We start from the raw sequence: 14679 nt of genomic DNA on the forward strand, positions 1-14679 counted from the left end.
TCTCTCTCTCTCTCTCTCTCTCTCTCTCTCTCTCTCTCTCTCTCTCTGTGTGTGCCAAAGGATTAAGGACCGAGCGGTGGAGGAGTCCGATCGGATGTGGAGGTCGGAGAGGCTTCGAACAAGAGTTCCGATCGAAGAAGAGATTGCGGGAGTGGGAAGATTTCGCGTAAGCAGTGGGAGAGCTCGGGATCTAGTGAGCAGCGAGGCCTCATTTGCTCATTATTTAAAGACACGAACAAGGCGACGATCGAGGAGTTGTCGCGGGATTTATGCAGGAAGTGCGCAATATTTTCGGGACATGCCGCAGACGGCGCCGAACAATGGGATTTCGGCCGGTTTCGTGGATACGAGGTTTGATCTGATTTTTTTTGTTTCTTTTGTGCTTTACACAGAGGTCAACAGCTAAATCTCAGCCAAGTGGTGGATTTTATACAACAACAACAACATCAAGCCTTTATCCCACTACGTGGGGTCGGCTACATGAATCTTTTTTCTCCATTGTGTCCTATTAAAAGTCAAATTCTCGTTTAAATCTAATAAAGAAAGGTCATTCCTAATATTTTCTAACCAGGTCTTTTTAGGTCTACCCCTACCTTTCTTAACATAAGTCAAATCTAATACCTCTACTCTCTTAACTGGGTCGTCGGAAGGCCGCCTTTTTATGTGACCTAACCATCTAAGGCGACTTTCTCTAATCTTATCTTCTACTGGAGCTACTCCAACCTTTTCACGTACATGCTCATTTCCTATCATATCTCTAAGGGTAAAGCCACTCATCCACCTGAGCATCCTCATCTCTGCCACACTTAACTTAGTATTATGCTTCTCTTTTAATGGCCAACATTCGGCACCATAAAGCATTGCAGGCCTCACTACCATCTTATAGAATTTTCCCTTAAGTTTGAGGGGTACATTTCTATCACATAACAAGCCCGATGCATTCCTCCACTTCATTTGAATTCTGCTGATAATATCCCCATCTATTTCACCATCACTCTGAACAATAGATCCAAGATATCTGAAACGTGTACTCTTATTAATGACTTGATCGCCCAAAGTCACAATCCCTTCATTAGGTCTATTACTACTAAAATTATACTCCATATATTCCATTTTTTATCTACTCAAGCGAAAAACTTTAGACTCTAAGGTTGGTCTCCATAATTCAAGTTTACCTTCAACTCCCTCTCTAGTCTTATCAACAAGAAGAATATCATCAGCAAAAAGCATACACCAAGGTACATCATCTTGTAAATGTCTGGTGAGAACATCCATGACTAAAGCAAAAAGATATGGGCTTAAGGCTGATCCTTGATGTAACCCAACCGAAATAGGGAAATACTTGGTCAATCCACCTTGTGTTTGAACACAAGTAATAGCTCCTGCATACATATCTTTAATGATTTGAATATAAGCATTATTGACTCCTTTCTTTTCAAGAACTCTCCATAGCACTTCTCTTGGAACTTTATCATATGCTTTTTCTAAATCAATAAATATCATATGTAGATCATCCTTATTTTCTCTATATTTCTCCATCAAACCTCTTAATAAATGTATGGCTTCCATAGTCGACCTACACGGCATGAATCCAAATTGATTTTGAGAATACTCAAGCTGGGCCTGGGCAAAAAAAAAATCCTCTTGGCCCAACTCAAGCAAAGCCTACCTTAGAATTTGAAGTGTTTTTCAATCAATTTGTGCGAATCAAATCATACCTAATCAAAGCCTAAGTACAATAAAAAATGGTAGTCTAAGGCTGGGGCAACAGTTTTCAATCTCTTGATCTAATTTGACCAGGCCTAACCACATAATGTCCAAGTCTATGGAGATAATGATTATATAAAATACTCAAGGCATGGACAAAAATATATTAAAATTGGTCAAATTAGGTGTATTAAAAAATCTGAGGGTAATAGTCGTTTTTAAAGATGTAAACATTCAAAAGCCATGAAAATGTGAGTTTACGAAATTATTATATGAATGCTTCCATATAATATTTTAGAATAATAAGTTAATCATTTAGGAACAACGGATATATTCAAAATTATGATAATTATAAGGGAATCAAACTTCAAAGTCATATAATTAAGTTACGAGAGAATAACATAAACTAAGCATAGAAATACTACATCAATATCAAGGAATCAAATTGGTTTTTTTGGAAGATGCATTAAAAAGCTGCTTTTTTCTTTCTTTTTTATTATTTTTATTTTTTTTATTTTTTGCTAAGATGATTAATTGAAAAGTATATAGAATTGGGAAAGGATCACTATATTTTTTTATGGTCCTCAATAAGGCTTCCCATCAATTACCACAAGACTTGGTTTGGTGCTCATCAGGAAAAAAATGTGTTTCATAGATTTGTTGAAATTATTGAAGAGATATATGATAGAGCATTGACTAGAGTTAAAAATAGTTGTGGAATCCCCAAAGAGTTCCCACTTATAATATGATCACATTATAGATGAATATCAATTCTAACTTTTTGCATTAGTTATATAAATGCTTAAAAGGGTATTTAAGAGAAGCACTGGTGCATCCTATCGTGAATGACATACTTTCAATCAGTTAGACATGCACTAAAATAAATAAATTATTTGAACAACGAAGAATAAATTTAAAAGATAGTTGGCTTAGAATAAGTAGATCAAAGATACATATAAAACATAAAATTTTAGTGGGTGTGATATTAAAGATTATTCACATTTTATAATTAGAATATAAAGAAATACCTATGTGTGATACTTCATGATACTGAATCTAGTATAGATTAATAGGGCCCTAATGAGGATTTGACTTCCAAAGTTAAAATTGGGTGGCCAAATTAGAGAAGTATCCAAAAATTAATTACACGACAAATAAATATCATGAAAATTTAAAAGTACATTATATTGAACTACAGTTGAACTTACTATCATGCAATAAAAAAATATTATTGATAGCCAAGTTGAGCATGACAAAAATAAGAATGTTGAGATAAATGTGTGGCCAAAATAGGAATGGAAAATTGAAGAATGATTATAATGGTAGGCGTAACATCTACGAAAACAAGGTAATAGAGAATAAAATTAGTTGGTGTGTACATGTCCAATTAAGGATACACACGCAAAAGAAATGTAGATAAAATTAGCATCAAAGGATAAAAAGGACATAGATAAACCTAAAGTAACATGAATATAAGTTGTAGTATATTTTCATACAATAGATTTAACACTTAAAGTACACAACAGCAATGACTAGTTGATAAGAGTTCACAAATCAACCCAAATAGTTGAGATATGATGGCTAATGATGGTGATAAGAAATATCAAGATTATAAGTCATAAATAATATTTTAGGAGAGAGTGATGCAACAAATGCTAAAATATCACTTCAATTAAAAACTTAATTTGATTTTATGCTAAAACTATTCTCTATGGAGTCAATTTTGTGCTAATATTCATGGTAAAAATAGAAAGCAATGAAAAGATTTAAGCATGATTGAGCGCCACTAGACCTAATTTTGTGGCCATTAAAGAGAATACAAAAAAAAGTCATGTTAAAAATATTACAAATGTGCATGATAGTGAAAGACTAGTTGCATCAATATTTGTAGGGTTAGTGAAGAATGCTTGATCAAAGAAAGATGATATCAGGGATCAACATTAAATCATCCATCATGAAATGCTTACAATAAAGAATCAACTTAAAAGATTTTACTATATGCTACTTGTGGAAGATATAATACTACTAGGTGGCAGTATTTTTGAGGAAAATGAGAAGTTAAAAGATAGGAAATCTTTTGTAATATTGTAGTCTTATGAGTAGTAGAATAATGCTGAGTTCATGCCTTTCAAATGTGAAACTTCTAATAATCCACCAATATAATAGAGGATCATGTAATACTAAGTGTGATAGGTTTATCAAATCTATCTCTTGCATAAAAAAGAATGAGATATGGATAAAATTAGTGATAAAATAGAAATATGCCTAAAGAGCATTATGTGAAATTAGAATATCACAGACATTAAAAAGCAAATTATATAAATTGTAAAGGAGGCTATGCTGCATGGTCCACTTAAATCAACACTTATGTTAGGTTAGCAAAAATGAGATTCTAAAGACAAGCGTAATAAACTATGAAGGAAAAATATGAAATGATTGTGCTACAAAGATTATGAATAGCCATTGAAGTTAAGGTAAAAAATAAGGTGGTATAGACATTACAACATTACCCTCAATAAGAAGGGAGTAAACTGTATAATTTGAAAGGCTAAGAGCTAAACCAAAGAAAAATTGGCTACAGATTGTGAGGAAAAAAAAAAGCTAAAACTAAAGGTAATGCCACATGCTACACTTAATAGGAATGGAGGAGAAGATGTACGATACTACCAATCTCAAATAGTTGAGATTGTGCTATGATGATGAATCCAATATTTCAGGTGCTGAAAAAAAATATATCCTAAATTATATTGGTAATATATATTGAAAAATTGATGCTTTATTTGGAAAAGAGAAACGCTTATCTCTTTTCTTCAGTCTGCACCTCCACAACATCCTAACCATCAAGAGTATGAGGTCATAAACAAGAAGTATAATACAAATTATATCCAACCCCATCAAGACATTCATCTTGGACGATTTGTCATTAAAAAAAAAAAAAAGAGATGACCAAATCCTACTCCCATACAGACAAATACACATATCATACATGCACAGATACAGATTCATTCATCCCTCTATGCTAGCTCCCACATGAATAGGCAATCAAAAACAGTCGCAACCATACATCCATATATAAGTTTTTTATTAGATTTGTTGTTGGATTTGTTGTCAGTTCAAAAACATAGCAGTTACCAAAATTGGTACTCATGTTTCTTATCCTATTTGGCTAAAATCCAATATATAACTTATCTCTTTTGAAAGTTGTATGGTTTGATATGAATTAAGCATATACCAAATGGAATCCATGGTACCTCTAAGCATCTGAATGGTATCGGATGCAAATATGTTACCTGCCAGCTACTAGTTATTCTTATTGAAAGACGAGCTCTTCTTTACTCTCAGGACATGCATGCTGTCACGTATCCTTAGAGAAGCACCTCAATTCTACAGCTACAACAAGACTTTCATTTTATTTATTGATTCCTTCAGGTAATATTCCAGTTAAACAAATAAATATTTATTGTCATCTAATTAATCATAACAACAAAATTAAATTTCTATTATTTATACTCCAAAGTTTGTCATTTACACTTTGGCAGGCACCCAACTAAAGTATCTCCTCAATGATACATCAAACAAGTTTGATTGGATCTTTTGCTTATTTCAAAGCATGTGCTCTACACATCTATTCACATTTAAAAGAATCATTAAAAAAGCCAGGGCTATCATTCCTCTTTCTACAATAAAATAAAATAGCTAAAATGGTCTCTAGACTCCTTATGAAATGTCCACAATTACATTAAAAGACCATTTTTGTCTCTCAACACCTTGAAGATGAATGAAGATAATACCTAGTTTTATTACCATTTTAGTCATTCATAAAGAGTCAAGGGACCATTTTAATCTCTTTCTCTATAAAATAACAAAGCCTATTATTTATAATTGGTCTGAAGGATAGCCATTATCCGCATTTCTGGTAATAAAACTAGGTAATCTTTTCAATGATGCACTTCATGCTTGTTTTTAAAAAATATTTATTTCCTTGATATTAATTTTCCCTAGTTTTCTAATAAGATAATCATTGCAAAAGTTAAATGTTGGAATTGTAAAAATTCAAACCAATCAAAAAACACCGTGCAATTGATAAACTCTACCATTCATCACAGATAACATACAAATGCAATAAACTGCATACATTTATAACTTAATTCATTTATTTTTATTTTTGGGGGTATTCACATTCCTAGTTGATACAGGATACCTTACTACCAAGGGTTCCTAATGCAACCAGTGATACAACGGATGAAATTCAAACACTATTTCATTTAGAAATTCAGAGTTTAATTAAATAATTATCCGCCAACTATTAATGAAATCAAGAGAATACAAAGAATACATGCCAAATAATAATTTAATCATAAATTAAATCAAATAAATTCAATGATAAATTTGAAGTTAACAGTAAACACAAATCAATTGGTGCTCTGGCTGAAATTAAGCACAACTTCAAAGACAAATAATGAATTATGTAGATGAAAAGAGAATTAGGTGAGAGATCATCAATCTTAGAAAACCCAAAGCTCATATTAGTAAAAAAAGATCACTTCCCCCTAGAAAATTCAGAGCTCGCACCAATACAAGGTGATTGACTAAAATCAATCATGCTTATAAGAAAATAATGATGAATTTATGTAAATGAAAAGAAAATAAGGTAAGAGATCACCAAATATAGAAAATCAAAGCACACTTACACCACTCTAAAAGGAATCAATATTCAACCAAGCACAAAAGATTAAAAGAATAATAAAATTTTAATTAAGCTATTTTTTTTTTACATGACACAAATATCAATACTTATAAACATTAATTCCCTTCAATCAGCAGTCTCCATATTTTTCTCAAAACAAACTCTCATCCAAAACCACAGCATATCCGCAATTAAAGTCATGAAAAATCACAACAAAAAGATCGCACATATAGGCTCAGAGAGATAAAAATTAGAGAATAAGGAAGCAACAGCTACAGGTTTGGCAGCAAAGCAACAATCCCACATGCATGTATAACAAAACATGTGTGAAGGCATTGTAGCATGAACTCTAGGATTAGGATTGAGCACGGGGAAATATTGGCAAGAAACAAGCACTTGCATCATCCAACAAATGATTATGGGTAGAGATAAGTATCAGAGGGTAAAGTTCCTCATCACTAGTACTTAGAAAGTGATTCAGATTTCATAGTGGATGTTTATTGAAGCTATGTGCGGACTTTTGATTGAAAAAGATTCATTCATACCGAAAAGGTTTGAGTGAGTTCTATGGTTAGCATATAATAGGACTATCTATGGTGATCAATTAGCTAGATAGATCTAATTTCTAGTGAAATTAATAAATGGGCATAAATTTGTTGGTCACTGTTTTTGGTAAATAACTTAATTGGATAGATTGTCAATACAAAACAACATCAAGCCTTTATCCCATTGTGGGGTCGGCTATATGAATCATTTTTCTCCTTGATGTCCTATTAAGAATCAAATTCTCATTTAAATCTAATAAGAAAATGTCATTTTTAATACTTTCTAACCAATTCATGTTCCCATGTGTGAGACAAGTTCAACATACACGGCATAAAGATTAGGGGTGTTTCTATCATAGACTAGAGAAAGGATTTATTGAGTACGCTAAAAGCACAATTCTAAGAGAGGTTTAAATCAGACCAACTTTCCACTGTTTTTAAATGCTAAGTTCTAAGAACCATATCAGCAACTACAACAATTCTTATTTCCATGGGAATACAAAAGTCTTGTTTAATTAATAACCTATAATGTGATACCCGATTGAGACGCAATCCTAAACCCATAGTGTGATGCATCCATCTCTAGCATTATCTAACTATGAGCAGAAAGCAGTCCATTGGTCCACTATGAGCATTAATATTTCACCACTACTTCAATTTATTCAAGGAATTGATGACTATAAATACCAAAGCTTAAAGGGAGGGGAATAACTCGTTAAAATACATTACATGTCAAAATTGGATGTAACTAGGATACCATGGATAAATTAGCTAAAAGAAATAATAGAGAAATATGAGATCTTTTATGCAATCCATTAGCAATATCAATTCAAATAGTGCGTATGGAACTTAAAATTTATGGTTAAATATGCCAAACAGAAAGGCAGAAATGCTAACCTTCTCAATATTATCCATCATTATTCCTTTAACTTCCGTAATCTGAGCCTTCAGTTTGGACAATCTGCTGATTTCTTCAGGGTTGCTTATGCAATATTGCATGTGCTCTTTCAGTTTTGGACTGTTAAAATTGAAGAAGACTTCAGAATCATAATAGATGATTGCAAAAATTCTCATAGAAGGTTCAAGCATGCATACCCAAATTCCCTGTCAAGATTGTACGCTATGCTGAATCTATCTTCAAAAAGATCATCATCTTCTTCATCAATAAGTGGGTGAGAACCGTCAGCATTAATGCTTGATTCATATCGCCGCATAAAGTCATCTCGAATCCGCTCAAGAAATACAAATGGCATGCTCCTCCCAACTGCTTCATCAGCTACAACAAGAAAAACTGCACATCCAAGAAGCAAATTAAAAACAGAAAACGAACATCAACAAAGACAAAATATCTAGAAGAAACTCCTACCAAATCCTCTATCAACTAAGAAGCTGAAGGTATGACCATCACACGAATAGGTGAACTTGTTATTATTGGGAGGCAGCTTCTGCAGGCACTGGATCGCAATGGTACTGAAATTCCCGGAAAACGATGTGTGCTCCGCCAGCACAACTGTGCCCTTTGCCACGAAACTGTAAATCAATGGTTGCTTGCTCATGGTTTTTTACTCAGTCTCTTGCAATATCAGCACTCAAAATACAAACCCTGCAATCGAATTGATTATAAAAAATAAATTTTCCAAATTTCTCACACAAAAAAACACCATGTAAAACATTAAAACCATTCGAAAAAGGTAAATTGTCTGGTCAACTTAGAAAATCTCATCAATTCAAATAAGTAATAACAGCGCAAATTGGAAAATAGAAGGAATTAGAACACAAAGGATAACATATCCGAACAGATATGAGAAATCCTTCGGACAAAGATGACAACAAGCAGATCAACAGCAAGAAGTAAAAAAAGAAGTGGAATTCAAAACAAGAACGAAACGATATGAAAGATCTGAATGCTAGATCGTCAGCAACCTTCACAGTGAATGATGGCCGAGAAGTTAAATCGAACGAGAAACCTATCAAGATCTGCCAACGAAACAAAACACCATAAGGGGGATTTGGTGAACCCTAGAGATTGGAGGGAAGAGAACGGAGGCCGGCAAACTCCTGAAACCGCTGATTCGATTGCTTCGGCACGAAGGCCCCCTTGCTTCTTTCTCGGACTTCACCCAAGTCGGGTTCATGAGGTGATCTGTTGGTATTTACAGTTGCATCACTTTCGCGGAACTATTACGATTTTGCCACACCAGTCTTTGTACCAAAATTACGAAAATGCCATTTAGCGTGGAGCAAAGCAAAGGAATAAAAATTTGGTTTTATTGATTCTATTTCCATCTATTCATAAAATATTGAATTTTGGTCATTTTAATAGTTTATGGCTTTTAGATTTCAATTTTGTGATAATTTTAGTTATTTTTAAATAAAATATTTAAAAACATATCAAACATATTAAATAAAGAAGATATTTAATTAAAATTAAAAATAAAATTCATGTTAAAATTAATAGGATCATAATGATAAAAGTATAGCATAATTGTAATAATTACAGAAGAATTTTAATTTTAGTGAATTTTTTAAATATACAAATATGAGATGAAATTCTATAATTTTCTTCATAAGTTTAATAATTAATAAAAAATATTAATGAGTTTTAAATTAATTTTGATAAAAAATTGAATCAAAATCATCATAAATTAAAATCGTGATGGAAACAAAAAACTAAGGGCTTATTTTGGATTGAATGGCTCAACAAATTTATCACACCTTATACTATAAAAGAATTTGATTGTTTTGAACCTCGTCGTAATTGATCAAATTTCTTCTCTATTTATTTTCTTGGAGAAATATGGGCCTGTAAATTAATTGTAGATCAAAATAACTCTATTGTAAGAAAATATAAGTTATAACCTTCAAATCTATAGCTATACAAACTTGTGAACAAAATAAGTTTGAATTAGATTACTACATTATTTGAACATCATTTTAACAAAGTTCAACTATGTTGGACATTGTACCAATTTGTTCCTTTTTTTTTTTGTTTTTATTCTCATTTATATTATGTGGAACTGGTTCATTTGAGTTGGTTTGTTATATATGATGATGCTCGCTTTAATCACACATATAGAAAAGTATTACAATACTCTGGTCACATATAGAGTTAAGATATGATGGATAAACTTATTAGATATATTGATGCATTTAATATTTTTAGAAGGGTTAAGAAAACTATAACTTTAATGAAGAAAAGTGTACAAATTCAAGATTTTAAAACTTTCAATTGTGAGATTGAAGGAGATGTTTGAAAGAAGTTAAATCCGAGCATATTATAGTGATATATATGAGTATCATAAGTACTATGCTTACATAATGAAAGTTGAATGGAAATAGATTGTTTTTATCATTATTAAGTGGCTAAAACACTCATCTAAGACACGGGAGAAAAAAATTTAATTATGATGTGTTATAGTTGTTGTAATTGCACCATGTTATACTATAATTATAACATGTTGTATTATAGCTCTTGTAATTATACTATGATGTATTAAGGTTATATTATAATATATCATAATTATTGTGATTGCACTCTTGTGTATTAAAGTTATATTTTGTTGTGTTAATGTTGTTATGATAGCATTTTGTTGAGCTATACCTTATTTGAACTCTATTAGAGCTAGGTTTTAATAGTTAGAACATTTTGATATATCTTACTAATCTATAATATGATGTAAACTTTTATAGCACTACTTAAATTATTTGAATATAAGATTTGAACTTTATTGAATAGAGTTTGAATCATTGTTCAAATATTGCTCAAATCTTGATTAAGTTTTGTTCAAACATGAATTGATCAAGAATTTCATATATCCTAGAGCTTTTAAAAGGGCTTGAATCTTTTGGAGATTAATATAAACACATAATGCCAAAATGCAATGCATTACAACTTAAAAAAAAAATTAATCATTAATATAACATGTGCTACATGAACTAATCGTACTTAAATGCATTAAATAGAATTGGTTTATATTAACAGTTAACTAATTATAACAATTGCATGAAAATTTATGTTTTGTTTGGGACGACTTTTCTTATTGCTTTGTAAAGCTGCTTTTTAGTACAAAAATCTCTTGAAAGCATAGGAAAAAAAAATAGTCTAAAGCTATCCCAAACGAATCTTACCATATTAAATAAAAAATAATTACATCAAATAATATTGCATCTATGAAAAAGTATTGGTTGAAGTCTAAATCATATGATTAAAAACATCATTCAATGAATGGAAGGTTAGTGTTCTCTTTTTTTTAATAAGTCTAAATGTTATCATCACCCCTTATAATGTGATAATCTTAGGTATAATATGAAAGAGACTAAAAAAGAAATCTATGTTAAAAACTGAATTATATATGACCCATATTTAAAAGCGGTTGTCACAACGTGACTAGATATTACCCTTCAACAAAATGGGTCATACCATGTCGGATTGTGATAGGATAGAAACCCCAAGATCAAATTGAAGAGAATTACAAAATTTTTAAATAATCCACTATCCATGAAGCCACTAAATTCAAATTAAAATTGCTGATACTCATCATCAAAAACCTTTTCATTCACCTCAAAAATATTTACAATTAAAATAATTATACACAAATAGTACATACACCAATAGATAAGGACATAATAGAAAAGTCATGACTATCGAAAATCACCTAACATACATATACATACTCAGATCTTAGACTTGCAACCTTTTCTTACTTAGTCTGCCCCTTTCCCTTATCCTATCTAAAATAGATATAGAAGGCATGCATGAGCAACCACATCACAACATGCTCAATCAACCTACCCAAGTTTCCAATAATAATTACTACCAATAATAAAGCAAAAATATTAAGATAAAGTAAATTCATTCGTACAAAGGTTAAATCATATTTTTCAGAATATATAAATTCTCATATAGCAATAAGCATTGTTTCTAAAATCCAATTAAAATAGCAGAATAATAACACTTCAGATAAAGATCTTAGAACAATAGAATTTCCCTCAAGCCCTCATACCTCCTAACAAATATCAAAATTCAAAATTCATACCATTATAACTTATTATGCTAGCTTATCAAGTAATAGACCCTTATAACTCTCAATACTTGGCACATCAAATGTTCAGAGATCTCAGGCTCTTATGATTGACTCCAAGTGGATAGCACATCAAAATTTCCTCCAACCATCTGAACTTATCCAAATTCATATATTTTAAGAATATAAATATAAAAATAAATGTATTTAAAAATATAGTATCCAATGTCAGAGTCGTCACAGGGTTTCATAGAGAATCCTAATAATAGTCATACAAATAAAAAAATTCATATGAAAAGTCATATATAAAATTTAATCTTTTTATAAATTTAGCAGGTTACCACACATTATTCATAGATGCATTTCGAAACCTTTAATATAGAATGACCATATTTATAAGCTTCATAATATTTTTCTAAATCAATAAAATAGTGTATTTTTAATATCCGGTGAAAAGTTTTTAATAAAATGTCAAAATGTGCAAAATATTGTCAACTATAACATATCAAAAGTTACGCAGTAAAAGCATTTCCAATGAATAGATATACTCAATTTTGGGATAAAAATTCAATTAAAACATCAAGAAAATTCAAATACTTTGAATTATTAAAATCAAGATTGGCAAAACGTAACCTATCTTAATACGAACTATTTCCTCAACTGCATCGACAAACAAAATTAACCCAATTTCTCTCTCTACAGATCTCTTTAAAATTATTGTATGCTTAAATATTATCATATTGATGGGCTAAAGTTAAAATAGGCTAATATAAAGATAATATTAGAGGTACTTAAGGAAGGAAGAAAACTAATGATTAATATGACTCCAAATTTTTAAAAGGAATTTGAAAGAGCATAAGGCGTGGTTTGAATCTGGTTTAACCATAATTTGATTCTCGTGCAAGAGATTCGAACATTATTTGAGAATAACTTCAAATTTTATTTCACATCTGATGATCACACCCTATATTTGAAATAGATATTCGACCTTTGTTTGAATAAAGATTGAACATGTAATATAGCGCTCATTCTACCTCTTTCCTATTATAAATTTGGATTGATGATTCCATTGAAATTATATAATAAAAATTTATGAACAACAAACTATTTCATGTCAAAGAATTCATTGTGAAACTTTACAATAGACTATCATTTAAAAGTGCAAAAAAAAAAAAAACTATTTACAACATGTCAATGACACTTTGAAGAGAGATGATATAGCAATTTATATCATTCAAACAATTGCATTATCACTAAGGACTATGTTGTTATATTGCCATCTCAAATTTAATTTTGTCACAAAGTCACTTTTAGACATATTTCTCTACTAATAATAATAATAATAATAATAATAAAACAATAGAGATATTTGGAGAACTGTGTCTTATGAGGCATATAAAACCACATTATCATACCAAAGATTCGTTTGGGACAGCTTGCTAAAACAGTTTTTTAACAAAAATTTCTAGTTCAAAAAATTTGTACTAAAAAAATATTTTAAAAAACAATAAAAAAGCTATCCCAAATAAAACATAAAACTATATTTGATTTATCTTTTCTTATTTATAATTTTATTTATTTAAATGAAAAAAAATTGTAATCATATTTTAAAATTAAAAGGAGTTTTTTCTCATCTTATAATAACAGCTAAACATGTTGTCACATGTTTTGTAAGTGATTGTTTCAATTAATTAGGTTAATTAGATATTAAATATATTAATTACTTAATTTTGATACTAATTAGCATTTTATTTGAATTATAGTTAAAATCACTAATATTTTTTAGTATTCTATTTTGAAAACAAGGCATGAATAGTTAAATTAGGGCTCTTAATGATTCAAACTCAAAGTCATTCGATATAATATTGAGTCGAGACAAGTTCAATCAAAAGTCTTTTTAATGTGATCTGGATTCAACTTGTCAGCTACCAAAATCTAATTTTGAAGAATTATTATTTTATCTTTTAATTTACACAACCAAAGCTACGTAATTTCTTTTATCAATATAAATACTAACAAAAATAAATCTATCGATCTAAATATCAATATTTATTTATCGGTATTAATTTTTTCAAAAGTAAGGTATACTATTAAGGATTTATATAGTCATAATATATTTATCCTACCTTGAGTACAAAAGAATAACTAAAATAATAAGAACCTAAACCTAAAAGATCATAATCAATCTCACATTCCTGCTCCCTTCCCCTAACATGAAATTATTTAACTACATATAATATATCACAACCCAACTCTATCAGGACAGGCCGAGTTGAGATGTGATAGGCAAATTCCAATATCTAGTTTTGAATTATTTCAGATTTTTTTACCAATATTCATTGAAATAGACTACATACTACAAAGCTACTAAAACATCCAAATACTAAAATTAAATTTATCCATAAAGTTTCTTTCATTTCTTTAAAATAAATATCTACACTACAGTATATGACTACATGCGAGAGCTACAGAATTAAAAATTTAATTAGATATGATTGTACAAAAAAATCAAAATAGCAAAAATGCATATAATCTTATATCTGATCTTAAACTGCTAGTCTTTAACCTCTTTTTTCTTCCCAGATCCTAAAAATCAGAAGCAAAATCACAATGAGCTACAATAACTCAACAAGCCACACAAACTAATCTAAATTTCTAAATATTCTTTTATCAAATATTTTTCTAAATATTTAAAAAGAGTTAAATGCAATTTAAACAA

At 30.2% G+C, this 14679-nt stretch overlaps 1 protein-coding gene across 1 annotated transcript in view; it reads right to left on the minus strand.

Moving 5' to 3' along the window:
• Positions 1 to 8495, minus strand: part of LOC110108150 (vesicle-associated membrane protein 727) — a 17199-nt gene extending 8704 nt beyond the window's left edge. The window contains exons 1-3 of the mRNA XM_028694501.1: positions 8306 to 8495; positions 8035 to 8230; positions 7837 to 7957 (exon numbers count right to left, since the gene is read on the minus strand). Coding sequence (XP_028550334.1) covers positions 7837 to 7957; positions 8035 to 8230; positions 8306 to 8495 — 507 coding nt within the window. The remainder of the gene's footprint in view (positions 1 to 7836; positions 7958 to 8034; positions 8231 to 8305) is intronic.
• Between the last annotated feature and the right edge of the window lie 6184 nt (positions 8496 to 14679).

This window comes from Dendrobium catenatum, unplaced genomic scaffold, assembly GCF_001605985.2.
Source record: "Dendrobium catenatum unplaced genomic scaffold, ASM160598v2 fragScaff_scaffold_493, whole genome shotgun sequence".
Classification (NCBI taxonomy): Eukaryota; Viridiplantae; Streptophyta; class Magnoliopsida; order Asparagales; family Orchidaceae; genus Dendrobium; species Dendrobium catenatum.